Source organism: Hypoxylon trugodes, assembly GCF_022578975.1.
Source record: "Hypoxylon trugodes strain CBS 135444 unplaced genomic scaffold F4822scaffold_4, whole genome shotgun sequence".
Lineage (NCBI taxonomy): Eukaryota > Fungi > Ascomycota > Sordariomycetes > Xylariales > Hypoxylaceae > Hypoxylon > Hypoxylon trugodes.
Genome location: NW_026250019.1, coordinates 1,038,793 through 1,066,095, shown reverse-complemented (window position 1 = coordinate 1,066,095; position 27,303 = coordinate 1,038,793). Strand labels below are relative to the sequence as shown.

General features: G+C 47.6%; 9 protein-coding genes across 9 annotated transcripts; 3 read left to right on the top strand and 6 right to left on the bottom strand.

Moving 5' to 3' along the window:
- Positions 1-1,723: 1,723 nt before the first annotated feature.
- On the top strand, positions 1,724-3,310 carry F4822DRAFT_427904 (uncharacterized protein; the record flags this gene model as incomplete). Its single annotated transcript, XM_051460821.1, has 2 exons — positions 1,724-2,354; positions 2,412-3,310. 2 exons carry the CDS (start codon positions 1,724-1,726, stop codon positions 3,308-3,310), a joined length of 1,530 nt encoding a protein of 509 aa, XP_051315333.1.
- F4822DRAFT_204874 (pre-mRNA splicing factor) lies at positions 3,104-6,734 on the bottom strand. Its single transcript, XM_051453777.1, has 2 exons — positions 6,215-6,734; positions 3,104-6,110 (listed from the first exon to the last, which is right to left on the bottom strand). The coding sequence occupies exons 1-2, from the start codon at positions 6,568-6,570 to the stop codon at positions 3,674-3,676; spliced, it is 2,793 nt and encodes a 930-aa protein (XP_051315332.1). The 5' UTR covers positions 6,571-6,734; the 3' UTR covers positions 3,104-3,673.
- Positions 6,735-7,067: 333 nt separating this feature from the next.
- On the top strand, positions 7,068-8,404 carry F4822DRAFT_427902 (rRNA adenine dimethylase; the record flags this gene model as incomplete). The annotated part of the gene is made up of 4 exons (XM_051460820.1): positions 7,068-7,319; positions 7,384-7,499; positions 7,554-7,741; positions 7,797-8,404. 4 exons carry the CDS (start codon positions 7,068-7,070, stop codon positions 8,402-8,404), a joined length of 1,164 nt encoding a protein of 387 aa, XP_051315331.1.
- A 132-nt stretch (positions 8,405-8,536) lies between these two features.
- On the bottom strand, positions 8,537-9,315 carry F4822DRAFT_204815 (uncharacterized protein). The gene is made up of 3 exons (XM_051453776.1): positions 9,099-9,315; positions 8,915-9,030; positions 8,537-8,843 (listed from the first exon to the last, which is right to left on the bottom strand). Exons 1-3 carry the CDS (start codon positions 9,208-9,210, stop codon positions 8,670-8,672), a joined length of 402 nt encoding a protein of 133 aa, XP_051315330.1. The 5' UTR covers positions 9,211-9,315; the 3' UTR covers positions 8,537-8,669.
- A 356-nt stretch (positions 9,316-9,671) lies between these two features.
- Positions 9,672-11,859, top strand: F4822DRAFT_398792 (uncharacterized protein). Its single transcript, XM_051457724.1, has 2 exons — positions 9,672-9,962; positions 10,021-11,859. The coding sequence occupies exon 2, from the start codon at positions 10,293-10,295 to the stop codon at positions 11,664-11,666; it is 1,374 nt and encodes a 457-aa protein (XP_051315329.1). The 5' UTR covers positions 9,672-9,962; positions 10,021-10,292; the 3' UTR covers positions 11,667-11,859.
- Positions 11,860-11,989: 130 nt separating this feature from the next.
- Positions 11,990-13,988, bottom strand: F4822DRAFT_398789 (cytosolic non-specific dipeptidase). Its single transcript, XM_051457723.1, has 2 exons — positions 12,348-13,988; positions 11,990-12,271 (listed from the first exon to the last, which is right to left on the bottom strand). Exons 1-2 carry the CDS (start codon positions 13,841-13,843, stop codon positions 12,091-12,093), a joined length of 1,677 nt encoding a protein of 558 aa, XP_051315328.1. The 5' UTR covers positions 13,844-13,988; the 3' UTR covers positions 11,990-12,090.
- Positions 13,989-14,279: 291 nt separating this feature from the next.
- On the bottom strand, positions 14,280-16,835 carry F4822DRAFT_204638 (uncharacterized protein). Its single transcript, XM_051453774.1, has one exon. The coding sequence runs from the start codon at positions 16,581-16,583 to the stop codon at positions 14,325-14,327; it is 2,259 nt and encodes a 752-aa protein (XP_051315327.1). The 5' UTR covers positions 16,584-16,835; the 3' UTR covers positions 14,280-14,324.
- A 572-nt stretch (positions 16,836-17,407) lies between these two features.
- Positions 17,408-19,595, bottom strand: F4822DRAFT_204636 (PP2C-domain-containing protein). Its single transcript, XM_051453773.1, has 7 exons — positions 19,398-19,595; positions 18,879-19,191; positions 18,750-18,823; positions 18,608-18,692; positions 18,337-18,543; positions 18,004-18,264; positions 17,408-17,937 (listed from the first exon to the last, which is right to left on the bottom strand). Exons 1-7 carry the CDS (start codon positions 19,431-19,433, stop codon positions 17,516-17,518), a joined length of 1,398 nt encoding a protein of 465 aa, XP_051315326.1. The 5' UTR covers positions 19,434-19,595; the 3' UTR covers positions 17,408-17,515.
- Positions 19,596-21,344: 1,749 nt separating this feature from the next.
- Positions 21,345-25,433, bottom strand: F4822DRAFT_204617 (uncharacterized protein). The gene has a single exon (XM_051453772.1). It carries the CDS (start codon positions 24,814-24,816, stop codon positions 21,586-21,588), a length of 3,231 nt encoding a protein of 1,076 aa, XP_051315325.1. The 5' UTR covers positions 24,817-25,433; the 3' UTR covers positions 21,345-21,585.
- Between the last annotated feature and the right edge of the window lie 1,870 nt (positions 25,434-27,303).

Below are 27,303 nucleotides of genomic sequence, written 5' to 3'. Positions count from 1 at the left end.
TCATCTGCATCTTAGGCTATCATTTGGCATATTGATTTTTTCAAGAAGTTTTAAGAATGGTTTCTCAAGGTTTTTGTTTTCAACACAAGATGGGCATCGCGGCACGGCACTAAAGGTGCTGATTCAAAATACACATTGCATAGGATGGACATACAAAAAGCATACCCCTTCAAAATTGGTATTTTCAGTCGAGAGGTGTTTATTTCTGTTTTCTTCCCCGCCATATTCTCCTGTTCAGGACAGGGAAGGGTGAGGGTGTTTTTATGGGGAAAGGATGAGCCTTGTTTTTTGATTTTTTGTTTCTGTGATGATGAAAATTAGACGGAAGGACGGCGACTACTAACTACCATTACTGCTATTATTACGTCTTCGTTTCAGTCTCTCGACAACACTACCAGATACCCAGACCAACAGATCGGGGAATGCCGCATTTGTACTTGTTATGGCTTATGAAAGAATAAGAAAAATTACTACGAAAATCGTTAAAAGGAGTGACAGATTAATATAATCTTATGCAATGGCTGGCGCATGCTGGCTGACAACTCGTGCTTTATATATGATGTGTTCATAGTCAATGTGTGTTATCTTGGATGTGTTTGATTTAGCACGAGACTATTAAGGTCATAGACGTCGTTTAAGGTATGTCATTTCTAAGTGATATTTGCAGCAAGTTTACTCAATCATGTACGCTTATGGAAATGCCTCTTGCTAATAGAATTCTTTTCGAAATAGACACATCTACCTAGCTGCCTAGATACTATCTAATGTCTTATCTCTTAACAAATGCCTTCAGATATACGACTAAAAAATATCAAGCATATCATCCTATTAACCTTTAAAGAAGGAAACCAATAGCCAAGTATTTAGGTAGATATGTAAATATACCTGTTACGACTATCCTATAATCCCCTAGGTCCAGGCTACACTGTATCATGGCGATGGGATTTTTCAAAGTTGTCACGTTTTACACAACTGCAGGGCTAAGCGGAAGTGATCTTGAGCCTTATAGGCGGATCTATCCCGAACATGCATGGCGCTATTCCGTTTCTGTGTCTATACCCCTGTTCCTCCTGGGTCATAGTATGTTTCACGATATCGTACTGTAATTCAGATTTCTTAACACCTAAAAGCAAACTACTATACCCCCCATGAGACGAATCGCGTATTATACGAAACAAGAACAGCGTTGATCTTCTAATTCGCTCTTCCTTGGTTTCGAATACACTATAGCTACTAAAATCAGCCCAGTAGGGCGTGAATCCTTCGCATGAAGTTGGCCTAGCCGCCCGCTAAGGCGCGTTCAACCCAGCCAAGTCTAGACCGCACAGGCGTGAATAGTCACCTCGGCGCGCATCTAGTCGACGGGTCTAGCTTGTCTAGCTGAATGCGTATACGTATTTCAGCGGGGATAGGTCGATTATGGGATAGGAAGCATGTCTAATAACACAGCCTCCTCTCTATACAAAGTCCCCTTAGGACTAATCTGTAGTTTATTCGAGAGGCTGAAATCGGTCAGTTGATCTCAGTCTCGTTGCATATGTATTTTTTATGAAATTTGATTTGTGACACCCTACCTTATCTAATTACTTGCTTTTTTATCTGCGTCTGTCTCTTTTAGTATCTGGCGAACGCCTCATGTACAACCCACCAATGCACATAGCCAAATAGAATACCCTACCTTACCCTCCCAACTAACGCCACCCAGCCCCTCCCTTTCCTTAGAATGGACAACGCAAACCTAGCCGCAGCATGGCTATCCTTCGCCGCAACAGCCGTCGGTCTAGGCGGCCTAATATCGCAAGCCAGCGCGATAAACGAACAACTCGATCCCTTCCACGCCAACCGCACCGTAGAGTACCTGGGGATATGGTTCCAACGACAAGCGCGATTTCCCTGGTGGAAGATCGCGAAACCGCCTCCTTTGGGACCCGTTATCGCGGCGAAGATGGCGGAGGGATTTTGTGGGTTTAATGATTTGTATATCACGCGTATACCCGTGGCGCCCCCCGGGAAGGCGGGGTGGTCTACTGTGTTGGCTATGTTTAATCATGAGCCCCCGGTTTTAGGTCCGTTGGGTGCGGATGTTGGGGCTGTGGAGAAGGGAGGGAATGTGGTTACTTCGGTGGCTTCGGTGGCGCCCACGGGAAGTGTAAACGGGAATGGTGCGCCGCGTAGTGCTAATTGGGCGCATCTTGAACGGACGGCGCTTACGAGACATCAATCCCACGCTTGTATTACGATATCCCGGACGACGCTTATCACCATGCTGGTTGTGACGAATGGGCGTCCCGTGTTTCAGTACAGCGATGCGACGGGTTTTAGGGCTGGTTACGCGTCGTATTGTGGGCAGTGGTGTGAGTACACGTCTCTTAGTCCTACTCCTTGGGAGATTTGACTGATTTATTGTTCAGACATAACATGGCCCATCGGCCAAGAAGCCATCATAAAATTCGCCTCCCACGACTCCATCGGCTCCACCGAAGTCCTCCCGCGCAGCTTTCGCCAACGCGTTGACCGCTGCGGGCAAATGGTCTCCGGGGTCGTCTCATCACCAACCTCCTCCTTCGCCGTCGCTTTCGGCGGTCGACGACCCGCAGGCGACTACGTACTCGAGCACGCAGTCAAGGGGTTCCAAGGCGCGCATAGCGGACGGCATTTGTATAACATGATGGGCGGGCGAGCTTTCGAAGTCGATTACCTAGTCGCGCGGCCTGAATCTACCACCCCCACCCCCTCCCCGTCCACTCGATTCTTAGATTTACCTAGTAAGGAAGACGGCAAACCCACCGTACGCTTGAGAATCCCGCCCCACGAGGAAGAAGTCCTGAAGCAGGCTTTGGATTGCTTGCCCTGGACATCGCTATCTTGGAGTTTGCACCGCGGGATGCGCGATGTGTTACTTGCATACGGAAAGGGTGTTATGGATATGCACCGTGATAACTTGGCAGAATTACTCCGTCGCACGGTGGAGGAAAGACCTGATGTTTTCCGTCTACGCGGTTGGGATCCCGAGTTTGTCCGGAATAATATGGGGCATATGGCTGCATCGGCGGTGTTAGCTGGACGTGGAAATTCGGGTGATTCGGTGCGTGTCGTTAGTGATATCGTGGAGGCGTATGTAGGAGATTGGGATGTGGCGAAGTTGGATGAGGTGAATTTCTGGCGGAGGGAGCGGAAGAACAGTGAAGAAGAGGAAGAACTTGATGTCCAAGCTGTAGTGGCATTAACGAAATTTTTCGTGCTCGAATGGAGCCAAGAGTTCGATTATCAGTTATATCACCACCTCCCCATCGAGTTGTTCTTTGGGTGAGCTGTGGTGGATTTATATGAGTCTATGAATACTTGACGAATGTATATATAATTGGGAATGTATATCATTTAGATGTCGAGCGCGCTATGTCTAGATACCTAAAAGTTCTATTGTTCAAGTCATTTGCGAAGGAGCTCAATCTACATTTAGTTCATCGTCTTTTCTATTGCATGAATGGGTATGAGCGGGTCGAGATAGATGACCTTTCGGTTATGATACTACGCTTCTAATGGCATTGCGGCCCCTAGAAACAAAGAAACTAGAAGACTGGAGCAAATCAACAACAGTAACTGTTCATCCAAGATATCAATGTTTAATTGCAATATCTCCTAATAACGCAGTTTCCCCCCGGTCCCGATCTCTTTATTGTAGCTCCGCAGTAACCATCTTCAAAACCTCCTCAACGCCTTTCTTAGCATTCTTCGGATCCTTCGCAATCCTCTGCCAAACCTCGCCATGCCTAGGCTCGACACTCACACACTTACTCACGACTTCTTCCCTTTTCTCATCGGTGCCGTGCTCCAGTAAAAACTTATAGTACCACGCCCAACTATCACCGAGATCCGAGTCGCGCACTAGCGCCTTCTCGAACCAACTCTGAGCTTTCTCTAATCTACGCTCACCCCAGAAGATACGCGCTACGGCTACTAGTAATGTCGGGTCGTTGTCGACTTCCTTGATGGCCTCAAGAGCGCGAGGTTTTCGTTGTGGGCGTGCTGTTAGGTGCCAGATCTTTTCGCTCCAGAGGATACCTTGTTCCGCCTTCGGTACATCGCGTAGCGCTCGTTCCATCAGTGATTCAGATTGTTTTGTGTTTTGTGCACGACGCTCCACGCGAACTGACTCGCACCAAAGCTCCGCCGACTTAGGCACCGCGAGCCGCGCTCGGTCGAGTACGGAACGGGCTTTAGGAAGCTGGCCGAGCTTCTCTTCTAGACGAGAGTACAGCAACCAAAGGGGAACTGATTTTGGTACTGCCTTGACTCCTGTGCTGTAAGCTTCACGTGCTTGTAAAGGCTTGTCTAGATCTTCATAGATCTGGCCCTTCATCATCCAAAGTTTAGCGGAGGCAGGGAAGAGGTTGAGGGCCTGTTGGACGAGATCAAGTGCTGCATCGAGATCGTCTAATTGCCGCTCGAAGGCAGCGCTCTTCATCCAGACACGGTCGGTTGGAGCTTCTTGACGGGCCGTCTTTAGAAGGCCTCTAGCCTGTTCGATATGCCCGTTCTCCGCTTCAAGTTTGACGGCTGCCAACCAGATATCTTCGTTGTTTGGGTTCTGTTGGAAAGCTCTCGCCAACACTCGGCGCGCATTGTCGATTTCTCCGGCTTGCCATTTTTCCTTAGCAAGCATCATCCACAGAACCTCGCTACGAGGTACTGCATTAACAGCCTTCTCAAGAACTTGCCACAGGTCTTCCCTTGATCCATGATTCCTTTCGAGATCCGCAGCTGCTAGCCATATCGTTTTGCTCGTAGGGAGTACTCGTAGTGCATATGCATAGATAGCTCGGGCAGTCTCGTACATACCCCGATTAATACTTCCGCGTGCATCATCTAACCAGGTATCCTTGCGATCGTCATCCTCGTCGAGGCCGTAACCCAGAGTCTCTCGGATAATTGCCCCGCAAGTAATTATGGCACCTTCTTGTTCGCACTTCTCCGCCTCCGTAATCCATTCCTCCCGCTTGGGCATCGCAGATTCTTTGACGAGAACTTGCGCAGCACGTTTCATAACATTGACCTTTTCTCCCTGGCCAAGTTGTTCTTGTAATCGCGCGGCTGCTATCCAAATTTCGTGAGATGTTGGACAATGCTTTCGGGCCTTGTTCAGCACCTTCTGCGCATTTTCCGGCGTTTCGAGTCTGGCCAAAGCCAGCCATAGATCCACCGATAAGGGTATAAGTTCTGTAGCTTTCGCTAGGAGTAATCTCGCATCATCCGGATCTTCCTCTAGGTTGACTGCTTCTTTCCACAAGGCCTCAGATTCAGGTGTATGATCTAGAGCTTGCCGTATTACCCTTTTCTTAGATCTTGTATCATCTTCCAACTTCATCGCCTCAACCCATAATCGCACAGAACGATTGTTTTTCTTGATGGCTTCTGCGGCAATAATTCTAGCGTTACGGCGCTCGTTCAGTCGAATGCTTTCCAACCACACATCCTCGTTTTTAGGACAATGATCACAACCACGTGCTATAACGTTCCTGGCCGCTACAATCTTGCCAGCAAGTTCCTCAAGACGAGCTGCTGCTATCCAACCAGGGCCATTATTCGGGTTGGTTTTGATGACAGATTCAAGTAATTCCCTAACCCTGTTGATGTCACCTACTTGGGCCGCACTCTCGGGTAATTGAGATTTGGCCAGACTCGTTAGATAGCCTTTGGGATCAACGCTCGTCGCACTTCCAGATGCAGTCGTTCCGGTTTGTGAAGCTTGATCGAGCCTAACTTGTAAAACTTTGTCTCTGGCCTGTCCGATCTTGGCAAAATTTGTCATGGTTCCATCCTGAGTACTCGAACTGCTATTAGTCGCTGTTCCACCATCATCAACCACGGTGCTTCCAAGCTCGCCAGAACTTCCGGCAGCAGCTAATACGCTATCTGGAACAGCATAGAAGCGTTGTTGCCTCGCTTGTTTGCTTCGTCTATTCTTTCCGGTAAGATCACCGACCTCGGGCAGCGCCGCCCATTCTTCTTCGGTAACACTTTCTAGCGTTCGTTTCAAATCGGCGAATTGTTGTTGTATCTTCGGGTTCTTGCGCTCATATTCCTCTTGTTCTGCTTTTTCTCGGGCTTCCCTATTCGTAGAAAACAATCGTCGGCAATCTGTTCAAACTAACTTTGGGATGAACTGTGAACTAGCTGGGGAGAAAAGGGAGGGACAAATTAGAAGAGTACTAACCTTCTAGCTCTCCGTCGCTTATCCATCTTCTCATCTATCTCCCGGTATATTCGGTCGGCTTCATCGTCGTCTTTGTCATAGACTCCGCCGGCAAATAGACCGACTTCATTGTCTGGATCTTGGTATCGTTCGTCATTGTCATCCTCTTCTTCCTTTTTGCCTCCTGTTGCTGCTGCCTCGCTGAATCCTAGTTGTGCTGCTCGTTTCGCGAGGGCTTCTTTGATCTGGTCTTCGGACGGTCCTTCTCTGGCTGGACCCAAATCCGAGCGTGTTGTGAATCCGGTCGCACCACGTCCTAGACCGGCAACGTAGTTTTCGGGCGCAGGCTGACTTAGAAAGTCGCGTCGCCCCGTCATGATGTCTAGTTAGATTGAAAATTGGTCGGAGTAAGAAGGTAGGCCACAGTCGAGAATAGGATGCGATGCGACGCGATGATTAAGTATGCGACAAAGATGTCTGCATGTCAATGAAATTGTGAAATTCAAAGGTCTAAGTTTAAGTTGAAAGCTCTCAGAAATAGAAAGGCGCAAAGAGCAGGCGACGAGCTAGGCGCTAACAGCAGGGATCCAGATAACGATAAGAAAAAATAAGCTAAGCGCAGCTAAATCTCTAATCGGGAGCCTTATAATAAGATCATCCAATCAGATATGTTGATTCAACAGTGTGGATAAGAAATAATCGATAAATTTCTCGAGCTAACCACATTCAGCCACGGCACCAAAAATTAAAATAAAAAAGTTCCTATCTACAATCGCATCGCCGTTTTGCCCCTCCATAATTCACCACACCCGGCGCATACCATTACAAGACCGACAATACATCGCTGAGCAGTCAAGTCCAACCAGGAGTGAAAATGGGAAAGGCAAAGACCTCCAAGCGCGGAGGTGCAGCCTCTGGTCCGTACGAGCGACCAGCCAAACAAGCGGCGGCCAACAATGTCTTCAAGTTCAGCAAAGACTTCGGTCAACATATTTTAAAGAATCCGGGTATCGCAGAATCGATAGTAGCGAAAGCAAACCTCAAACCGACAGATACCGTACTTGAAGTCGGTCCCGGAACGGGTAACTTGACAGTCAAGATCCTCGAGCAGGCCAAGAAAGTTATTGTAGGTTTTTCCAGCGAGTGAAGTTCTCATGAAGGATCATTGGGCTCATTAGCATTATGAACAGGCTGTGGAAATGGACCCTCGAATGGCGGCCGAAACAACGAAACGTGTACAAGGGAAACCAGAGCAGAAGAGATTAGAGGTCTTACTCGGAGATGTGATCAAGACAACGCTCCCTGGGTAATTCCACCTACTTAAACGAGTACGATAAACCAATCGCTAATGCGCAAATAGCTTCGACGTTTGTATCTCAAACACACCTTACCAAATCTCGTCGCCTTTAGTATTCAAGCTCCTCTCCCTACCGAATCCTCCAAGAACATGCGTACTCATGTTCCAACGCGAATTCGCTCTCCGTCTCACAGCCCGTCCAAATGACCCTCTCTATTGCCGACTCTCCGTAAACGCACAATTCTGGGCACGTAAGTCGAAAGATCCGACCCCCTATGAACCAATCCAGATTCTAACTGCTACTAGGCATAACACACGTTCTAAAAGTCGGCCGAAACAACTTCCGCCCGCCTCCTCAAGTCGACTCCAGCGTCGTCCGCATCGAGCCGAAACTCGGCGCCGAACGGCCCAATATCAGCTTCGAAGAATGGGATGGAATGCTCCGCGTATGCTTCAACCGACGAAACAAGACCCTTCGAGCGTCCTGGCTCGGTAATAAAGAAGTCCTCTCCATGTTAGAGCGGAACTACCGACTCTGGTGCGCGACGAATAACATCCCCGTCGACGATACCATCGCAGAAGACGGCGAGGATGATAATGATGACATGGAAGTCGATGAGAACGTCCCCCCTAGTGCTGGGGATGAAGCAGAGTGGGGTGGTATCATGGACGTTGATGATGCAGCCGATGATACGCCATCGTTTTTCAAGGAGCTTAAAGCTGCTGGGAACGAGGTACCAAAGACGAAGAGCAAGCGGAAGAAGACGAGAGTCGCTCTACTCGTCAAGGAAAAGGTTCGCAAAGTCCTCGAGGATGTGACGGAACTTGCCGATCACCGAAGCGGGAAGTGTGACGAAAACGACTTTTTGCGTCTTCTCGCAGCCTTCAATGCGGAAGGAATTCATTTCTCGTAGAATATTGGGCTACTGGAACCGATTTATGGCATTACGGCTGCCAGGCGTTTTTAGGAGGTTAGGGCTCACATTCAAGCATATTATCACGGCGTTTTGGTGATTGGGGCGGCAAACGACGATATCCACGAAAAGTCTGCAGGTGAGGATGATTATTATGATACGTATAGACATCAATCGTACAGGAAAAAAACTTCCTTCATCCATTCGAGTTCAATACTCGAAAATTACTGACTCCCAACCCATACCCAGGAATAATGTGCTTCATTTACTTTCCACCGCCACCAAACCAGCTCGAGATACCACTCTTGGCTTTAGATGCTTCGGTCTCCACTTTCTTGTCGAACTCGTCTACTTTCTTCAAAGCGGCATTCTTGGTGTCCTTCGCATAGGCTTCAGCTTCGGCGGCGGCCTTTTGCAGTTCGGCTTGTGTCTTGCCCAGCTATATATATTTGATAATTATCAGTCTCCATTGCAATAGCGTGCGGTGTTGCTAGATTGAGGTGTACTTACAGTACTGTCAACCTTTGCGCCTGCTTGGGCGCCATACTTCTCCGCATTCTTCTTCGCCTCCTCTCCTCGACCCGGTAGGTCTGACTTCAACTGCGCGGAGACTCTGTGTGCGTCGGCTATTACGAGTCGTCAGCCAAAACGAAGACAAGTTGTAACGGGATCAGTATATAAAGAAACAGCATACCTTCAGCTTGCTTCTGAGCTACTTTGGTATCACCACCTGCGCTGTATAGGTAGTAACCGATACCGCCGGCGGCCGTCAGGCCAAGAGCGAGGGGTAGTCTGGATCTGGACATTGTGGCGTGGAGAGAATTAAGCGTTACGGGACAGCTAGGGAATTGTCTAGGTACCGAAGAGACTTGTTCGGGTATATGAAGGGTTGAGGTTGTGAGTTGAGGTTGAAGTTATTGGCTCAGGAACAAATCCAGAACAGGATGAGCGACAATTTATTACAACACCACTACTTAAGTAACTACGTACAATAAATAAGTTATCCTTACAAAAAATTCAAACATACGACTTTAGCTTCAGGTGCATGCCGATTCTACCTGACGAACGATTCGCTATTGTCACAAGATTCATGACGTAGCTCATGTTAAATCGCCAGGTGGGGAGGAAGATGTAACGGTATGAGGTACAAGAGAACGACTCGCTTTATATACTAGAAACAGTACATTGGCGAAGTACCTCTCGAGTACACTGACCTTACTCCACTTTGTGATTCCAGACCCCACATCCGGAGCTTCTCCAGTCGCAACCGTGATGACCTTGCAGTTATTATAACTCTATTATTACATAGTATTTTAGGTACCTTTCTTTCTCTTACATCATCAACATATTTCAAACCGATAAGACATCGTGAATTCTTAACAACAACTTATACTAAAATCATGGACATCTATACACGTGCTCAGACACAAACTCCACATAGAGTTAGAGAGATAACTTCAATACTAGTTTGAGGCTCAGCTGGTTTAGAGCCTTTTCTATTTCTTTGCAGATCAGTTAGCTTGTTTTACCTGGGGGCTTCCTACGAGCTTGCCAACCGGTTTTTAGCCTCCTTCGTCATTGATATTAGTTCCTGGCCCTGACCCATACGTTTTTAGTTTCTCAGCCTGCATCTTGGTCCGCACAGGTTTACCTAATTCTTGAGGGTTCCCGTCTTCTTCCCCTCCTTCACTGTCCATATTGCTAGCCAGCAGCAAGCTGTGCTATAGATTCCAACCAAACACAAGCAAGCAGTTCATCTACATTGTATATGTTTCGTAGCTAGAACTAAACCCGACTCAACAACTGATGACTAGCATCCACATAGGTCTTACGCCAGTATTAGCTATATAATAGCTTTTCATTATGCTGAGTTCGACCAAATCGAACGATGCCCAAGACCAAAGCGCACCTGCGCAGTTCGCGTCGCGTCCCTTCGCTAAGAGATAGTGAAATCGATCATGAAATAAGTCTTGTCGACCACACCGAACCCACTGAGGAGCCTCGGTCTCCTACCTCTGAAATAGGCAACAACATCGACCATTCTGTTTCGAACCAACCTCTTATACCATCCGAAAGCCGACCCTCATCTACCCAACCACCAGAAGCGGAAGATGGCACGTCGAAACCCGATAATGCAGCCGAGGCAGGTCCCTCAGGCGAGCAAGACACATCCAACACTTCTACAAAAGATACCGGATCAATAACACAAAAAAAATCCGCCACAAAAGAAAACGGCGTAAAAATCCACACCAAACGGCGCTCCCGTCTCTCCAAAGAACCCGAAACCTCAATCGACATCCTCTACGAGAACCAACGGGGAGGCTTTCTCTGCGGTCTGCCCCTCTTCTCCTCCGCCGCCCTCGGTAACCTAGACCCACCCGCATGGACGAACTTCGCGCACAAACCAAGTCCAACCGACATCAACACAGCGCAAGTCCCAGACCCAAGCTGGGAATGGGCATGGCCCGCCTGGCGCGTAAACCACGACGACGAAATATCGCTCGACGGTGAGGGATGGGAGTACTCATTCATGTTCTCGAAGAAGTTTTCCTGGCATGGACCTAAGTGGTACAGTTCCTTCGTGCGACGACGCGCTTGGATCCGGAAGCGCGTCAAGAAAGGGTTCGGATACCAGGCGAATGACCCGCATATGCTGAACCCGACGTACTTCGCCGTTACCCCGACACGCACGGAATCGGAGCGTGTGAGTTTGAGTCAAGCCGTCAGTCGCGTATCTCAGGAAACCGGTAAGAGGTCGAGACTAGAAGATGGTGAAGGAAAAGAGGATTTAACAACAATTGAGGATCTAATGATGGTATTACGACACTCACGCATCGACCGTGAGAAACTCGAGGCTATGGAAAATTATATACAGCATTGCACGGACGATTTACAGCAATTGCAAGATTACATGCATGAGATAATGTCACTATTCGTGTTCCAAGCCACACGCCAACTCCTCTTAGCTCGTCTTATACAATTACACGACGACCAAACCCATTCCCATTCCCAAGCTCAAACTAAAGAGCAAAAGGGGAAAACCCCAGAAACAAATCAACGGAAAGCCGAGAATCTGGCGGCGGCTATTAAACACGCCGATGAGGAAGTCCGGAAGTTGGAGTACTGGAGCGATATCAAGGGGATGGCGGAAAGTGGTGAGTCGAGGGGTGCGGTGGATTGTGGTGAGGGTTGGGATCGTACGTGGGAGGGTTTGGATAATAGTGGACCGAAAGGTGTTAGGGAAGGGGATACACTTCCGTGATAGCTTCTACGTGTTTGGAATATTGGGATTGTGTTTATGGCTTAACGAAATAAGAGAGCGGGTTTTGGAGCAATTCCAAGCAAGGGAGTCTTTTGGGATACCATTGAAATAGGTGGTGTTGTTCGGTCGGTCGATGGAAGGTTACGTTGTATCTGATAATATTAGAAATGAAATAAAAATCAAGATAACTACCGACATTCGCGTTCTTATTCACGATATTTGTGTAGCGGAAGGCCGTTCAAAACTGTCGACCGAAACAAATCAATCTATGATATGACGGTATGAGGCGTCAAATTCTCTACGATCTACCGGGGCAGTTTATATTCGATTTCACATTCACATTATGGTATCATTCGGCTATTTAATATGGCATTACATACTTGTCCCATGCCTTCCAGTGTAAGAGCATATGCCAACTAAGCATTTACTGCTTGGGCTCCTCAGCGACGTAGTGCAAGTACGCGCCCAGCAGCTTAATACCCTCGATGTAGTTTCGTTTATCCAGCTTCTCGTTAATCGAATGAGCACCGTCCGTCGAGCTACCCATCGGTAGTAGTAGCACGTTCTTGCCTGTCGCTTGTTCGAATGTGAGGGTGACGGGGATACTATACAAGAACATTAGCATATTAATTCGGAGAGAAACGTGGATGGGAAGAAAAGGAGGAGACAAATGAAACTTACCTTCCACCCTCCCGAGTAAAATCAGGGTTAGTGTTCCAAACCCTCTCAACCGCCTTACCCGCAGCGCGGAAGTTCCAGTGGTTGGGACTGGCGACCCACCACTTACCCGTGTGCTGGGCGTATACCTTCAAGGTATTCTTGCTTCCCAGCTTGGCAAAGACATCCTTGACGTACTTGTACACAAGCTCATTGGTCTGATCGATCTCCATGTTAGGCACTGTACGGATGGAGAACTTGCCGATGACCTTAGCGGGGATGACGGTCTTGGCTCCGGGGGCGGAGAAGGCGCCTTCGACACCGTGGACGGAGAGAGAGGGGTATCGCCAGCGGGCCATGAGGGTCGACTTCTTGTCCTCGAAGATGGTAGTCTTGGAGCCGAGGGAGTCGTGTAGGGTCTCCATGGTAAACGCGATGTCATCGTACAGCGTCTCCTCTTCCTTTGTGACGGGTGCTACTTGGTCCTGGATACCCGGGATCAAGATCTTACCATGAGTATCAACCAAACTAGCCAGCACGCGCACGAGATCCGTCATAGGCTCCTGTGCCGTACCACCGAAGACACCACTGTGCAAGTCCGCTCCAGGACCCGAGATCTCAACGCTGTAGTAATTGCATCCACGAAGACCGTACGTCAGACACGGCTTCTCAGTACCGAGCCAGTAGTTATCGCTGATGCACACAGCATCCGCATCCGCGAAGTAACCCTTCCCCTCCTTCTCAATAAGTTCATCCAAACCCTCCGAACCATACTCCTCCATACCCTCAAAGCACATCAACAAATTCACGGGGAAATCAACGCCGGCCTTCTGGTGTGCCTCAATAGCATTCAACCATCCCAGAACCGGACCCTTATCATCCGTACTCCCACGACCAAACATGCGTCCATCCTCGCCCACATTCAGTGTAAACGGCTCAGTAGCCCAGCCATCGCTCTTCTCAGCCGGTTGAACATCATAATGTCCATACACAAGAATAGTCCTCTTATTCTTATCACTTCCATAGCGCGCGAGAATCACAGGCGGAAGATCCAATTCCGGCTTATCAGGCTGTTTACCCAGCGGTCTGAGCTCAACATCCGCACCCAAAGCTTTCAACTCATCGGATAGGAAATGCGCCATGCGGACGACGTCAGGGCGGCGCGATGCATCGCTCGATACCGAGGGGATAGCAACGGCTTTCCCGAGACGCTCGATGAAGTGCGAGGATAGGCTGTCAACCTGCGCGAAGTAGCCGTCGAGTTGGGGCGCCATGGTGCGGGATTGGTGGGCTTTGATGGCGGGGGTTAGATAGGTTCTTCGGGTTGTTTTTGTTGGTGTAAAAGAATGTTGTAATTTAGTTCGTGAAGAATAAGAGGAGGGGTTGAGATGAATAGAAGTAGAAGAAGATGTAGTAGTAGCTCGCGTTATAAAAGAATATGACGATGGCGGGGTTGTAAGATGTAGTAGATTCGGAAGCTGTAGCTGACTGGAGAGTCGCGTGAGAACAGTGCGGGGCATTGGTGATCTGTGTGATCTTTGGAGGGGCGAATGGAAGGTTAGATATTGCAATTTTGCTGCCGCTGGCAATAAAAAAAAGGCAGCTAAAAAGTGGTTTTTTAGCTGTATGTAGAAGGTACTTTTACATTACGCAAGATTTAGTTCGGGAAACGGCTATCAAAGGCATTCAATGTCGCTATTCTCCGTATGCCCACTTATAACCTTAGGTACATCGGTAGCTTAGGGTAGGTACTTCATGCACCTACGGAGCCAAGCTATCGTAGAAGCTCCGGGTGATACACAGGTACTATCCGATAAACTTATACCTACAAGGTGCAAGTTACTTTATAAATTGGAGAATTGTCTTCCAAACCAAGCTTCGACGTACCTAAGTAAACGACTTAACATCTAAAATCGAGTTGGCTCGTTCTTCTATTTTTGTCCATATATTCAGCATAGTTATCATATATCATAATATACATCCCATCCCTCATGACCATGTTCAAAGCCCGGCTGTCGCCCTATCTTGCTCATTAGAATCTTGCTCAGAACGCTGAGAGGGCGTACATCGACTCGTACGACCACTCTTTGGCACCAACGGTATCGCCACGGTAAGTGACTCTCTCATAGAGCTATCTATAGTTTTCCCTTCTCTTAAAAGCTGGTGTATCATCCTATCCGTAACGACAGCTTCTGCAAGCTTAGTTGCGAGATCGACACTTAACACCGAGTCCCTAGCTTCTAGATACTTGGTTATAAAGTGCTTGGCTTGCGGCCCATTCGGGTAGGCTGCTCGGATCTGTGCTAATTCGTCTCGACCAAATATTATATCTTCCCAGTCTTTTAGAAAAACACTCCGTGCGTTTGGATTATATCCCCGCAGGAGTTTTGTTACATCATTGCGCAAATGCGAGCTTGTCTGGCGCGTAAAAACTGCATATCTCCAAATCACTCGGAGCATGTTGGGGGAACGCAGGACCCAAGCCACTCTGAATAAAATCCGATAAGTGGCAGAGTCTGGCACCAACTTAGGCCAACGGGATAACATGGATTGTAATATTTCCAGCCACTGAGCAATGTCTCTCACATGAGTTAGAATTGTATTTAGTGAGACCGCGTTAGGTGTAGCAATTCCTTCCGAAAAGGCAAGGTTTAGCAGGGCATTGCAAGCATCTACCTGCCCATGTGCGCCGAGTGTGTCCAACATCCTATTAAAGGTGATAGTATCCATCCATCCATCCCCGTACTTCTTGGTATGCCTGTATATGAACGTTTTGATGTCTACCGCGGTGGAGCATAATTTTTCCAGGTCTATGATCGCCATCTGCTTGCCGATTGGGTGACGTAGCGACGGATTACTGGCGAACCCTTTACGTCTTAGCCTTTCTATAATATATTGTTTGGCTGCTGGATTTTTTACCAGCTCCATAAATGCAGCCCAAGCACGACCTTGTGGGGGGAAGCCTTTTCGGACCATTGATCCCAGTATTTTTCTGAATGCGTCGAGATTTCCGGCCTTTGACGAACTGACAAGAAAGATATTAAATATCTCAGCGTCCATGGGAAAGTTCTGCGTTGCTAAGTGATCAAAAATCAACCGAGATACTTCGCGAAAACCGGCACCTCTAGACTCTATATAATTAATGGCCATTTTTAAGGCAGATAGTGAGATGGCCGACTTCGTATGTTCCGAGGTGAATAGCTCATTAAGAAGGGATACGACTGTTTCCTGGTGATTAGGGTAAGACGGGTATAGTGATCGAGCTAGATGGTTTGGAATTCGACCATGGACCAACGCAGCAACATATTTCTCAAAGGAAATTTTAGTCCATTCTGTTGGGTGTTCAATCTCATCAGCTCGCTTGGTCAAGACGTAATCCTTGTACTTCGAGAAGTTGGCCGACCACGTTCCGATAGTCATCGTCTTATCATCGACCGTAACTTTCCCATCGCCCAGAAGCCGAATTTCGGGTTTTTTGGGTGTTGCACCCTTCCAGGCCTCCCAGAGTAATTTTTCCCACGCTGGATCGGAGACCCTAACAGCAGTGAGTTTTCCCACTATCCAAACCATGTCTCGAAGTGATTTCCGAACCGAGTCTTCGGAGCCCGACAAGCTGAGAACCAGTTCGCCACCTTGGGAACCGTCTTCTTCGATCTGGACGACGCATTCGTTCCTCCGGAATATTTGGGAAATATGTGTGTCTGGCTCCGACAATACCCCGCGAGCTTCTGCTGCTAAGCTCTTCCCTATGACAATCTGGAAGTATAATGTCTCCCCAACCTCTGTGTGCTGCATCATGAATTGGAAAGTCGGGAACCAATCATGCGCATCCCTCGAATCGAGTTCTCGTAGGGTATCGTGTAGATGTTGTATCGCCGCGCTTTTCTTGTGCTTTCGCATACTACGATATGACTCATTCTTGCTGGGATATTGGACTATCGGCCTCACGAGCGCGCGGTCTCTGGGTTGGAAATTGGACCTCGTCTTGATGATTCGTTTGTTCACGTCTCGAGTGAGAGACGACCGGGACTTCCCCTTCGAGATTTTGTTGCTTACATCTTCCCATTCTGACCAAGCTTCATCCGCATCCGTCTCTGCAACCTTTCCCGTCTCTTTGGGAGGAGGAGTCGAAAGCCATCGTTGCGGGTTATGTTGGTAGAGGTAAGGTGGGTTGTGCTGCTCCCTGAAAGCCAGGGAGAGCCCTTGGGCGCGGGTTATGCAACTTCGAGCTCTCCATAGTGAATTGATTCCCGGGGACATTGGCTATGTGTGCAGCATTATCCGCAATATTGGATCAAGCCTCCTCGGCGGGATGATGATGCAGGGAAGTAACTTTTTTGTATGTATACAACAAATTTTAGATTCGGATCTTATCTGAAGAACTGTCAATCAGTTGGGGGTATTCATAGTGGGGCTCCGGTGCTAAGCGGGATATCGGCTTTTCTCAATCCGATTTAATCAATTCCGAGTTTGGGCTAATATTACACGGTAACGCAAAGTACCTCCTCTTCTGCCTTACTTAGGTACCTCCTAACCCAACACCTAACGTCTGTGAGATACATCGTGCTACCTTAAGCAAATAAAAAGCAAAACAGAGCAGAAGAAAAGGAGACAACTAATCAAAATGCGAAACGAACGCCATATGCACGCAGCAAAACGATCACCAAGCTTTTGGTTAGCATTAATGCATTTTCGTCAACATGCTACTTCTGCAATCCTAAGAAAAAGAACAAAGGTATAGAATCGATGCATGTGCGAAGTGTGTCATCGCGAATTCCTAGCATATGGAATATCCTCCAGCCGTTGAGATTTCCGCAGAGCTCTGGTATAATCCTTTCGGGGAAATATCCTAAGCTTTGGTGGTGGTTGTGCGTGAGTTGCTCTGCAAAGATGTGGTGGCTGTCCTCCTTTGGTCATATAGCGTATCTCAAGTTTCCCTTTGTCCATCTCCCTCTTAGGGGGAGAACATCCATCCATTTCCTGCAATCACACACCCTTATCCCCTTTCCATATGGTTATCCCCCTTGTGCCAAGTAAACAAAAACCCCCTTTCGTTACTTTTCGTAATCGTTCCTGGTCATTCCGAGAGTGTGCGAGGTGAATCCTTAACAACTAGTGGGTATACATTCGTCGACACGTCCAACGATATAGTTCTGGTGACATTATCCTGCATAACAGAGTTATTGTGTTAATCAATCCTTAGATGTGGTGGCAGCTGCTGCTTCCGGCTTTGCCTCCTTAGGCTCCTCCTTGACAGCTTCTGCGGTTGTTTCCTTTGTGGCCGGCTCTTCTGTCTTAGCTTGAGGCTTGTCCTCTTGCTTCTTCGGTGTACGCGGGGGAGGTGAGGGAGCTCGCGGCGGCAGTCGGCTTAGCTCAGCTCCGTCTTCGGAAGAGTTCTTGGACACTTGACTAGCTAGGTCTTTGTCTTCCTCGGAGTTGTCAAACATTTCGGTGTCGTCAGAGTCGGTAAGAACTTCAGTACCGTCGCCAAGAAAGATGATACGGCCCTTGTACCCACCGATTCCAAAAGCTTTGGACTTGTGCTCCATGTCAACATCATATCCACTGTCACTATCGTCGAAGTTGTGATGAACACCAGGTCCTCGGAATTCAGCTGAGTCTTAAGGTCAGTTTTTATGAATTATGTAAAAAGAAGTCCCCGGGCTCTAAGAAGGCATACCATATTCAGGAGGGGCACAAGGTCCATCGCCTTTAGCCACGCGGCTGGCAACCTCTTCGTACCATTCCTCCTTACTTCTGCCTCTTAAGAAGCCCACGACAATCATCGTCATGTTGTCACATCCGACTCCACCAGTCTCAGAATTAGACGCGAGGCAGTTGTCCATCATGTTCTCGCAGATCTTGTCCAAATCCTGCTTCGCTGCAATCCCCCTTCGGACGAATTCAACGACGGCTTGCGAAGATTGGCAGTCCCAGATACCTAAGAAACTAGTTAATATTTATTCCGCCCAGGTGTTTAGAACTCCAATAAAAGAATCAAGGAAAAACATACCATCACATGCAATAACTAAGAACTCGTCATCATCGCTGATGTCGTGCGCAACCACGTCCGGGAATGCGGTCACAATCTGTTGCTCAGGCGCCAACTCTGCGCTTTTCTTGAACTCGAAATCGCCAATAGCTCGAGATAAGGCAAGGTTACCGTTGACACGGCCAAAGTCGACAAAGCCACCGGCAGCAGTGATTCGTGCCTTCTCCCCTGCAAAAATGAATTGTATCAGTATTTTGAGCCACGAAATGTTAGACGGAATTGATCTACGAACCTTCGTTCTGCGGCTTGTGGTCAAAAGAAAGAGGCTTCGCTCTTCCCTTAACTCCTAAAACACTTCTCGAGTCACCAGCATTCGCCTATTAATACAATGTTAGTTATGGGGTTACAATGTATGGGGGAGTGGGGTTACGAACGATATATATCTTGTCGCCACTGATTAGACCGCAGCATGCAGTACAGCCGGATACTTCCTCCTCATACTGAGGGTCTAAATAAATGTTAGTTTCGGTATAGCACAAAACATTACGTGGGAAATCCCATACCACTCAATATTGCTCGATCAGTCGCAAGGAAAGTGTCCTTAAGAGACTGCTCGTATTTGCCAGCCTTGAATGTGTCTTGCTTCTTAAGAATGTCGTAAATATTCTTTCCTGCGAACTGAGCAACCTTATCTCCTCCGTGCCCATCAAAAACACCAAAGAAGGATAATCGCGAAGGGTGGACCTTCTTCTCGTCGTCGCTTTGAGGTGTCAAGAGGTCTAGGATGGTACAGTGAGCATCCTCCATGCTGATACGCCATCCTTGCATAGCAGACACTCCGTACAGCAGTCGGTCATCTTCGCCTTTGTCGGAAGCCTAGCGTAATTTTCTTAGTCAGCCATGGTTCGATCATAAGTTCAACGACGTATCATATCGTATGGGAATGTCGGGGATGGGGCGTTGCGATATCGTCGACCGAAGCCAGTAGATCCGACGCGGAGTCACGGGTGGGTAGGCAGGATCGCGGGGAACAAATGGCGAGGGCGCAATTGAAGAGAGAGAATAAGAAAATGGTAACATACCTTGTCGACGACAGGCTCTGAAAGGGTTTGACCCATGGCGAAAGTAGTTTATTATGTCGCAGCGCGTAAGTTCAGAGTGGTTGGATGGACGTATACGAAGGAGGGGCAAGTATCGTGGGATGGTTTACTGATCGTCAAATTTTTCAATCGCCTTGGACAGAAAATGGGTATGTAGACGAATACGGTAGTAGCCGCAGGTAAATGTCTTGGGGGGATGATGTATGTAGGAATGTAGTGTGGGAGGGAAGAAAAAAAAAACTAAGGCACAAGACGTCGCGCAAAAAGAATTGTGAATCAAACCCGGTGCTGGCTTGGTGCTTGGTGCTTGGTGCTGGAGAAGTACGACAATAGTAGGCAGGTTTAGGTATGTAGTAGTAAGTTAGGTAGAGAAATGGGTAGGCAGGGTAGCGAAGGGCCAAGGCGGGGTTCGATTGATAGAAAAAAAATCCGACTCTGGACTCTGGTTTTCTTTGGGGGAGAGTGGGAGAGTGGGAGGAATGGCGAGCAGTCCGATGGCAGCTGATGAACAGGTAGGTTATCAACTAATTTAGATTTTAGGTCACCTCCAGGGCTACTTAGGGTGGGTAGGCCCTCGACCTAACAATGTACCTCTACCTAACCTTATAAGTTTGGTACGCAGCTGCCCACATGTATCTAGAGCAACCTGGAACGTTGAATGTATCTATCTTAGGTAAGAACGACTGGGTTGGTACCTGCGCAGGATTTAGGGACAATTTTACATTTAGGCCTAGAAGAACTAAAATGGCCACTATGATGTCGATGTCGCAAGACTAAGATATGCGTCACGACATCATAAGTACCCCAAGTCGGCGGTTTCTTAAGGAAAAAGCATCTCACAAATCGGAACGAGAATATAGGTTCATTTAACACTAAATATTATGACGCTTACATACACAAGTGGGTATTTACCTACTCGTTGACATGTACCCTAGGCATTCTCCATCTGATTAATCTCTATGTACCAAATCAGATTCATGTACATGTACCTAAAACTACGGGTATTTATCGGATATTAAACCTGGTGGCACATGATCATTATACCTGTATTCGTATATTTATCTACTTAGATATTACCCACATCTTAATATCAAATAATTATATGAATTCGGAGTTACGAAACGGGGAACAATGGAGTTTTTTTTAAATACTATAATACATTGATCCATGAGAACCTGTAGGTACATCTATCGCTCGGGTCGTGTGCCCTTCACACAAATAAAAGCGCTAAAACACTGGTCCGTGCTTTGCTGAGACGGGGAAAGTGTAATCAATGACTGCCTAGAACTGGGGTAAGATAGAGTTCATGGTTTGCAGGTACAGGTACGTTGGTCCGTGCTACCGCGAACCTTTATGAACCTTAACCCTTTCTCTTTGTTTCAGCAGGTAACAAAGTCAAGTTTTCTAAATTCGAAATGTTTCCATATTCTTTCCCTTCTATTCATGCATGTAGAAGACACATCTACATATGCTGAAAATAACAAATAATAAGACCTATGCGGTCCTCAAAAAGTCCTAGTCTGAGAAATCTGTTGAACGCCACGCACTTCCTTCCGCAAAGAGTTAGACTTACTATATTACGTGCAGGGGAAGGGGAAGAGGTTTGCTACCGGACTTCCCTCACTCCTCCTTTGCTCAAAGGAACCCCAAAGTCGAGGCACTCTGTTACCGAACGATTACCCATCTAGACATATGGGGATTTTGGAGCTCGAAATATGCACCTATTCTGAAATATGTTAAACCTCAGGATATAGCTGCGGATAACTCCTCTTTCGGCTTTCCCGGCGCGGTACTATAATGTAACCTCAATCCACATCCCGGCCTCGGTTTCGGACGGTTCCGGGAATCCCGTCCCACGGTTACTTCATGAAGTAACAATAAGAACTATTGCGGACTTCTGCATTCCCATGCATATGGGGACCCAATCCTGCCCAATATCAGTGCTCATCCGGTAGACAGAACGAGTTCAAGCTACCGTACGGTATACTAGACATATGTTCCGACAAGTCTTTAGCTCTAAATAATAACCATAGGCTTTATCAAGGGAAGAGGTAAAACGCTAACCGACAGTTGGTCTATACGAGGGATACCTAGGTATCAAAACAGTATCATGTTCAACTAATAGTATTAGGTATTTAGGTATCATATTTCTCTCCAAGTACATATTAGATTAGATATAAACCGCAAAGCTCTCGTTACTATCGACGCCACCGTCATCCCACCCATCAATAGTGGTAGGCGGACGGATATCCTCCCATGCGTCTTCATCGTCATCCTCGTCGGCCCAGACGCTGCGCAGGCTTTTGGCGCTCTTCATGCTTCTTGTCGCCTTCCAATTTTTGGAGGGTACATTTTCTATGCCGGATCCCTGTCCGCCTCCCCCCACAGGTGGGTAATACGACTCATTGGACCGACTCGCTAATGGTGTTCGACCGGGCCGTGTTGGCGTCTCGGGTAAGGGTCGATCCGGCGCCTCCCAGCCAGTTTCTGGGGATGGTGTTTGCGACGCTAAGGCTCGCATTTCGCCCAGCATCCTTTGCCTATGAATATAACTATTCTGCAATACCTCGTCTCGGGAGACATATGATCCATCGGATCTTGAACTAGTCGATGGTGTATTATGAAGGAGATTTATCTTGGAAGCTCGTGATGGGCGGCGCCCCATTCCCTTTCCATTACCTTTAGATGTTACCAACGCCGTCGTAGGCGGCAATCGAGGTAGTTCGCTGGAGGTATCATAAGGAGAGGTGCGCGCTATTCCCACCATGTTAACAGACGTGTTAAGCTGGGGCCACCGATCCGGAGACAACAAATCGTTTCTGCCATGGATAATCCAATTATCTTCTTGGGTTATATTCGACGGCGGAAGGGTTTTCTCCGGCTCGGTAATAAGGTCTTTGTATGCGATACCTAAGGAATTCCGAGCGAGTCGGTCCCACGACGTGTCGCTATCCCGAGGATTTATAGAATCATCTAAGTTTGGCGGTTGCTCTGGGGTTTCATCCAGAGCCGGATCTGATGGTTGGGCTGTCAACCCAAAGTTTCGTGGCGATTTCGTGAGCGGCCGACCTCCGAAAAGTGGAGAGAATTCGCTCACCCTCCTACTCACTTGCCGTACTTCGCCCGGTCTGCTAGGTATATGTATTATTGTCGGTCTTGCGACCACGTTTGTACTTGTTGTGGCTTCTTCCTCGCCCACCCCCGAGACTCCAGAGGTCAAGATACTTGTACGTGTCGTGGAGTTGCTGCGCATACTATTTCGTTTCTGCTCCTCGATAGTTTGGTTTACGCTTTCCCGTTTCCATAAATTAGATATTCTTTTGCTAACGCCGCGAAGGCTGAAGCCTGGTTCTTCCTGTTGTCCCGATTTCGGCCGTACGGCGTAACCCACTGGTGGTGGGACCGCCTCATCTGAGCCGGAATCGTACCTCCTATCCCCCCTATATGCGATTTCCGGCGTGTTCTGTATACTAAAAGGTTCCGAACTCATCGGGACATCAAGTCCTCGGAAGGTGTCTTGAGTTCTCCGAGTTATTGTATATGATTGCGCTTCTGCAATATGCACATCCCCTTCACCAAGACTAGTGTCCGATAGCAAGCTAATTTCGTCTGTTCTTCCGGTTCCGTGTGGGGATGCTTGACTACGTTTCCCTGCGGACCAAGAGCTCCTTGTTTCGAAAATGACGCTGTGTTCAGGTGATTTTGCTCGTGAATACATGGCCATCATCGCATGAGGGACACCATTTCCGTTTACGCTCAGACTCGATGAGGACTGAACGGATTGTTGGCTAGATACAAGAGCAGATGCGCGGCTATCTTGTGCTGATGTGCTATCGGAACGGCGTACCCCTATATCCACAAATCCCTTTATATTCTGGTCGGAATTTTTAGGGCGATTATCAGGACGGTTAGCGATGAAACTTCCCGGGATGGGCCCAGAAACTTGTGGTCTCCTAGGTTGTTGGCGTCGCCTTCGAATATAGAAGAGGAAAAGAGTGATCGCGATAAATACCAAAAATATCGGTATTATAAGCAACCAGAGCAGATTCTTTTTCGAATCTTCTGAGTCGGAATCCGTCGGCTCGCCGCTAGGCTTGGGCGATTTAGAATTAGGGGTGGAGACATGAATATTCATACTCTTGACCTCCGTCTCGTTCGTGTGCTTTGAACTCGCATTGAAAGCGACGCGCGGTGCTGTTGCGGATTTGGCTGAGTCCAACTTGGGAACAGTCCCCGAGAGAATCATCGAAGATGAGTTGAATTCGGTCCATGATGCTTCCAGTTCACCTTCCAGCGTAACTTCAATATCCGAGGGGTTCGAAAGGTATTTCTTCAGATCGAACGAGAAGTCGTCGCCTTCCTTCAAGTTGAGATCAGGCAAGTCAGAAATGAAGAGACCAAAGTGGATAGAGATCGTTAAGTTAAGGGTGTCGGAGTATTTGTCCGTCACGGCTACAGTTATATTCGACGACTCGGCAGTTTCATCGGGTGTGCCCTTCAACTCCCAAGTCTTGTTATCGAAGGATAGCCAAGACGGCAGGTCTAATGCTTCGATGGTGGAAATATCGTCCGGCTTTGGATCTTTCTTGTCAATCTGTACCACGTCATGCAAATCCTTATATTCAAAGGGTTTCTTATGAGTCGCGTTGAGCTTGACCACCGGCGGATCGGCTGTTAATTCATGGTTTCCTACCACGAGTGAGAAGGATAATGAGATGGACGCGAATCCAACGACATCCGACGCGACTAATTGGAAAGTAAAAGTCTGCGGTGGCTGAACGAGAGACTCGAAGGGAGGTGTCTTTCCGGAGAATGAGAGGCTCTTGGCGTCGAATGTTATCCATGACGGTAAAGGGACATTATCGCCGGACACGGCGTAGTAGTTGAGACCGCCATCCCCGCTTTCCGTGCGAAAGGTGTGCTCGTCAAAGCTGAAAGAGAATGGCTTCGAGGGGTGGAGATGTAGTGAGGAAGGTGCTATATACGTTCCGAATTTGGGTATTTGCTTTGAAGCCGGTATGGCTATTATAGGTGGTGGATTTCTCGATACCACTAATGTTGGGTTTGCTGTCGTGGATCCAGTCTCGTCTTCCGCGACCAGTTCTATAGGGATTCCGACAACCTCGCCAAACGGGACGTCATCGTCGCTTGGCGTCCCAAATAATCGGCGCGAATCGCTATCTATGGAAAGCCATTTCGGCGCGTTCTCGAGTCGGTATGTGATATTAGAAGATGAGAAGAAGGTTATCGGGGAGAAGGTGAATTCGAATGCTTCTGAGATGCGAGCCACTGGTGGTAGTTGGGAGTTGATTGGGAAGTAGTCGACAGGAGCGGCGCCTACAAACGTCGCCGCTAATGTTGCCGCGCCGAATGCGAAGACCTCCTTACACCGCACTACCATCGTGATGTATGACGGTTATGGATTCCGCTAGCATGAGGGAATGCGCCGTAAGATGCAACGCTAGGCTTGTAAGAGGGGTTGGGTATACTAAGTTGAATCGATTCAGAGGTTCTAATCACGATTCCTACAACGAAGCAATACACTATTGCGAACAAGAGGAACAATAGACAAGAGAAAGAAACACAAAAACGACAATGTTCGGCACAAGGCCGTTTCGACATGGTACGAAGCCATTCTTCAGCGATCGCGTCAAGCTCCCTTGCTCCCACATCTTCGCCTCATCTCGCCCCGCCCTGCCCTTGACTGGAAGGTCGGCGCAGAGGCTGTGAAGCGCGCGGGTTAGATAATGACGAAAGGGGGTTGGAGGGGTTTCATGGTATCACAGGTCTTATTCACGTGTTATGGTACTGTAAGTGCTTTGACTTTGGTAATTGTGTGCAGACACGTCTAAGTGGTAGGCAATTCGCGTAGGGCTGGTGGAATTTCAATGTCTTAGTCACGCGCCGACATCGATCGTCAAGACCCGTGGCTGGGGTTTCCGATGATCCATTACATTCCGCGGGGAACGCTAACTCATTGACTTACTAAGACGTAGGTGAGTAGTCGGCAAGGGAGAGTGTTTCAAGAAATTTGATGCATTTTAATAAGAGGGCGCCCTCCCCCCCAAGGATCAAAGTGGCATGGCTAGGCAATATTCATTTTAATTACCATGGAAAATTGGGTGGTGCGAAACGGAAAAGTTGTATAGTCGTTTCTATTGCGACAAATTATTCGTAAAGCTTTTAGATCTAATAGTTATAGATTTGTGCCTGTATAGGTTGAGGCTGGTGGGTTCTATCTAATTGATAGACTCCGATGAGGCTTTCGGAATATTTTGTGTGATTCAAGAATAGAAGAGATTGGGTAAGAAGAATATCTCTGAATATCCACTTCTAATTGTGATGGATGCCCATAAATTATCCCAATCCAATCAACCTCAACAAGCACCTTAGATATTTAGATCCCAAACTGTCGATGACGCGTCATAGGACGGGACTACTTGAGCAAGAGGCGTTCGGTGCTGTCCTTCATTCGCTCGCCTAACGCCTCGAAAAAGTAATACTAATCTATAGTACCTACATACCTACCTAGGTACCTAGGTATGTAGGTAGCTGTGTAGATAGGTATGTATATTGGTACGTGTATCTATTACATTAGGTACATAATCGAGGGATGTACCGACCCAAGCCTCAACTTCAGCCCACCCGTTCTACCCCATAAGTTCTAGCTGACCATAACACAGTCATCTCACGCTCGTCCATCCTCTGCTTTGGGGAAGTTTTAACAAATGGTTTCCTAAGACCTGCCAATGAGTAGGAGCTTACATATTGATGGGGTATCTCTCTCAACTCGAAGGTGTTGTCATGTACCCGAGGGAGCCTTGAGTGTTGCATAAAAGGGGTAAGAGTTGAAGATAGAATGGCGGGAGGTTCCGCATCGCTCGCTGTGGGTAACAAGGCTTCCCTCCGGCGACGCCACTGCTTTCGGATGAATCTGAATATGAACCAGAGTCCCGGGATGCACATTATCACCAGAGCGATGATATTGAGGATATTGTCGGTTGTTAGTGCCATGCCCCGATATGAAGCGAGTAAGATGATAGGAACCCGTGCACTTGGTTCCGGGGTTCTTGGTTGCTTCGAGTAGCAACTTATACTTCCCGCAACGGAGCGTTCTCAATATATTTAGTAGTGAAATTGAACAAATTACTGGAAGAAGATTGTGACGAACCTATGCCTCGGGGAGGTATAGTCGTTGCTGAATTGACTAATCCGGGGTGTCTTGATTTGAAGGTAACAGTATCAATAGTAGGTTAGGTGATTAGGTAGGTTCTGTTCGTCAGAGAGGCTTGGAGTCCTCTCACTATACTCGAAAGAATAGTCTTAGATTGATAACTAAAGAGCTATGGAAAGAGTGACTGGATACATAGTAAATGTCCGTGGTTATATAGTTATTCCTCCCGCCTTTCCTCCCAGTATCTGAGGTTCATCATGAATCTGGGTGTTCTGGTGGATCTGGTGTGTTTGGTCATGGATCTGGGTGCTTTGGTGGATCTGGTTACCTTACATAAGCAGATCCAACAGATCCTCCAGATTTCCGGTGATTATCCGTGACTGGTCACAATATCTCCACTTCCTGGGTCTCAAAGTGGTCGCCTGTCCGCTGGTTTGTGACATTATGGTTATTAAAATTAATTTACATTTTTTAAAAAAAAATTAACGTATGAAATAATAAATAAATAAATAAATAATAAAATTATATATATATTTATGTCACAGACCAGCCACGAAGGACCCTTGTTGAGACTACGAGGGGTGGAGCATCGGCAACCTATCACGGCTAAACTCCGGTTTGATGTGCTGAGATGCAACACATCGCAATACATCGCAATACATCGCAATACATCGCGATAACCTCAGGATGAGGAAGGGAAGGAGGAACAACTAT

Bases quoted from the DNA above. Each gene is read 5' to 3' on its own strand.
- F4822DRAFT_204874 (XM_051453777.1), bottom strand. From the start codon at position 6,570: ATGACGGGGCGACGCGACTTTCTAAGTCAGCCTGCGCCCGAAAACTAC. The intron at 6,111-6,214 runs GTTAGTACTCTT...TTCTACGAATAG, and splicing joins AAGCGACGGAGAGCTAGAAG to GGAAGCCCGAGAAAAAGCAG.
- F4822DRAFT_204815 (XM_051453776.1), bottom strand. From the start codon at position 9,210: ATGTCCAGATCCAGACTACCCCTCGCTCTTGGCCTGACGGCCGCCGGC. The intron at 9,031-9,098 runs GTATGCTGTTTC...GACTCGTAATAG, and splicing joins AGCTCAGAAGCAAGCTGAAG to CCGACGCACACAGAGTCTCC. The intron at 8,844-8,914 runs GTAAGTACACCT...AAATATATATAG, and splicing joins GCGCAAAGGTTGACAGTACT to CTGGGCAAGACACAAGCCGA.
- F4822DRAFT_398792 (XM_051457724.1), top strand. From the start codon at position 10,293: ATGCCCAAGACCAAAGCGCACCTGCGCAGTTCGCGTCGCGTCCCTTCG.
- F4822DRAFT_398789 (XM_051457723.1), bottom strand. From the start codon at position 13,843: ATGCCCCGCACTGTTCTCACGCGACTCTCCAGTCAGCTACAGCTTCCG. The intron at 12,272-12,347 runs GTAAGTTTCATT...GTTCTTGTATAG, and splicing joins TTTACTCGGGAGGGTGGAAG to TATCCCCGTCACCCTCACAT.
- F4822DRAFT_204638 (XM_051453774.1), bottom strand. From the start codon at position 16,583: ATGTCCCCGGGAATCAATTCACTATGGAGAGCTCGAAGTTGCATAACC.
- F4822DRAFT_204636 (XM_051453773.1), bottom strand. From the start codon at position 19,433: ATGGGTCAAACCCTTTCAGAGCCTGTCGTCGACAAG. The intron at 18,824-18,878 runs GTATGGGATTTC...ACATTTATTTAG, and splicing joins TGATCGAGCAATATTGAGTG to ACCCTCAGTATGAGGAGGAA. The intron at 17,938-18,003 runs GTATGCCTTCTT...CTTAAGACTCAG, and splicing joins TTGTGCCCCTCCTGAATATG to CTGAATTCCGAGGACCTGGT.
- F4822DRAFT_204617 (XM_051453772.1), bottom strand. From the start codon at position 24,816: ATGGTAGTGCGGTGTAAGGAGGTCTTCGCATTCGGCGCGGCAACATTA.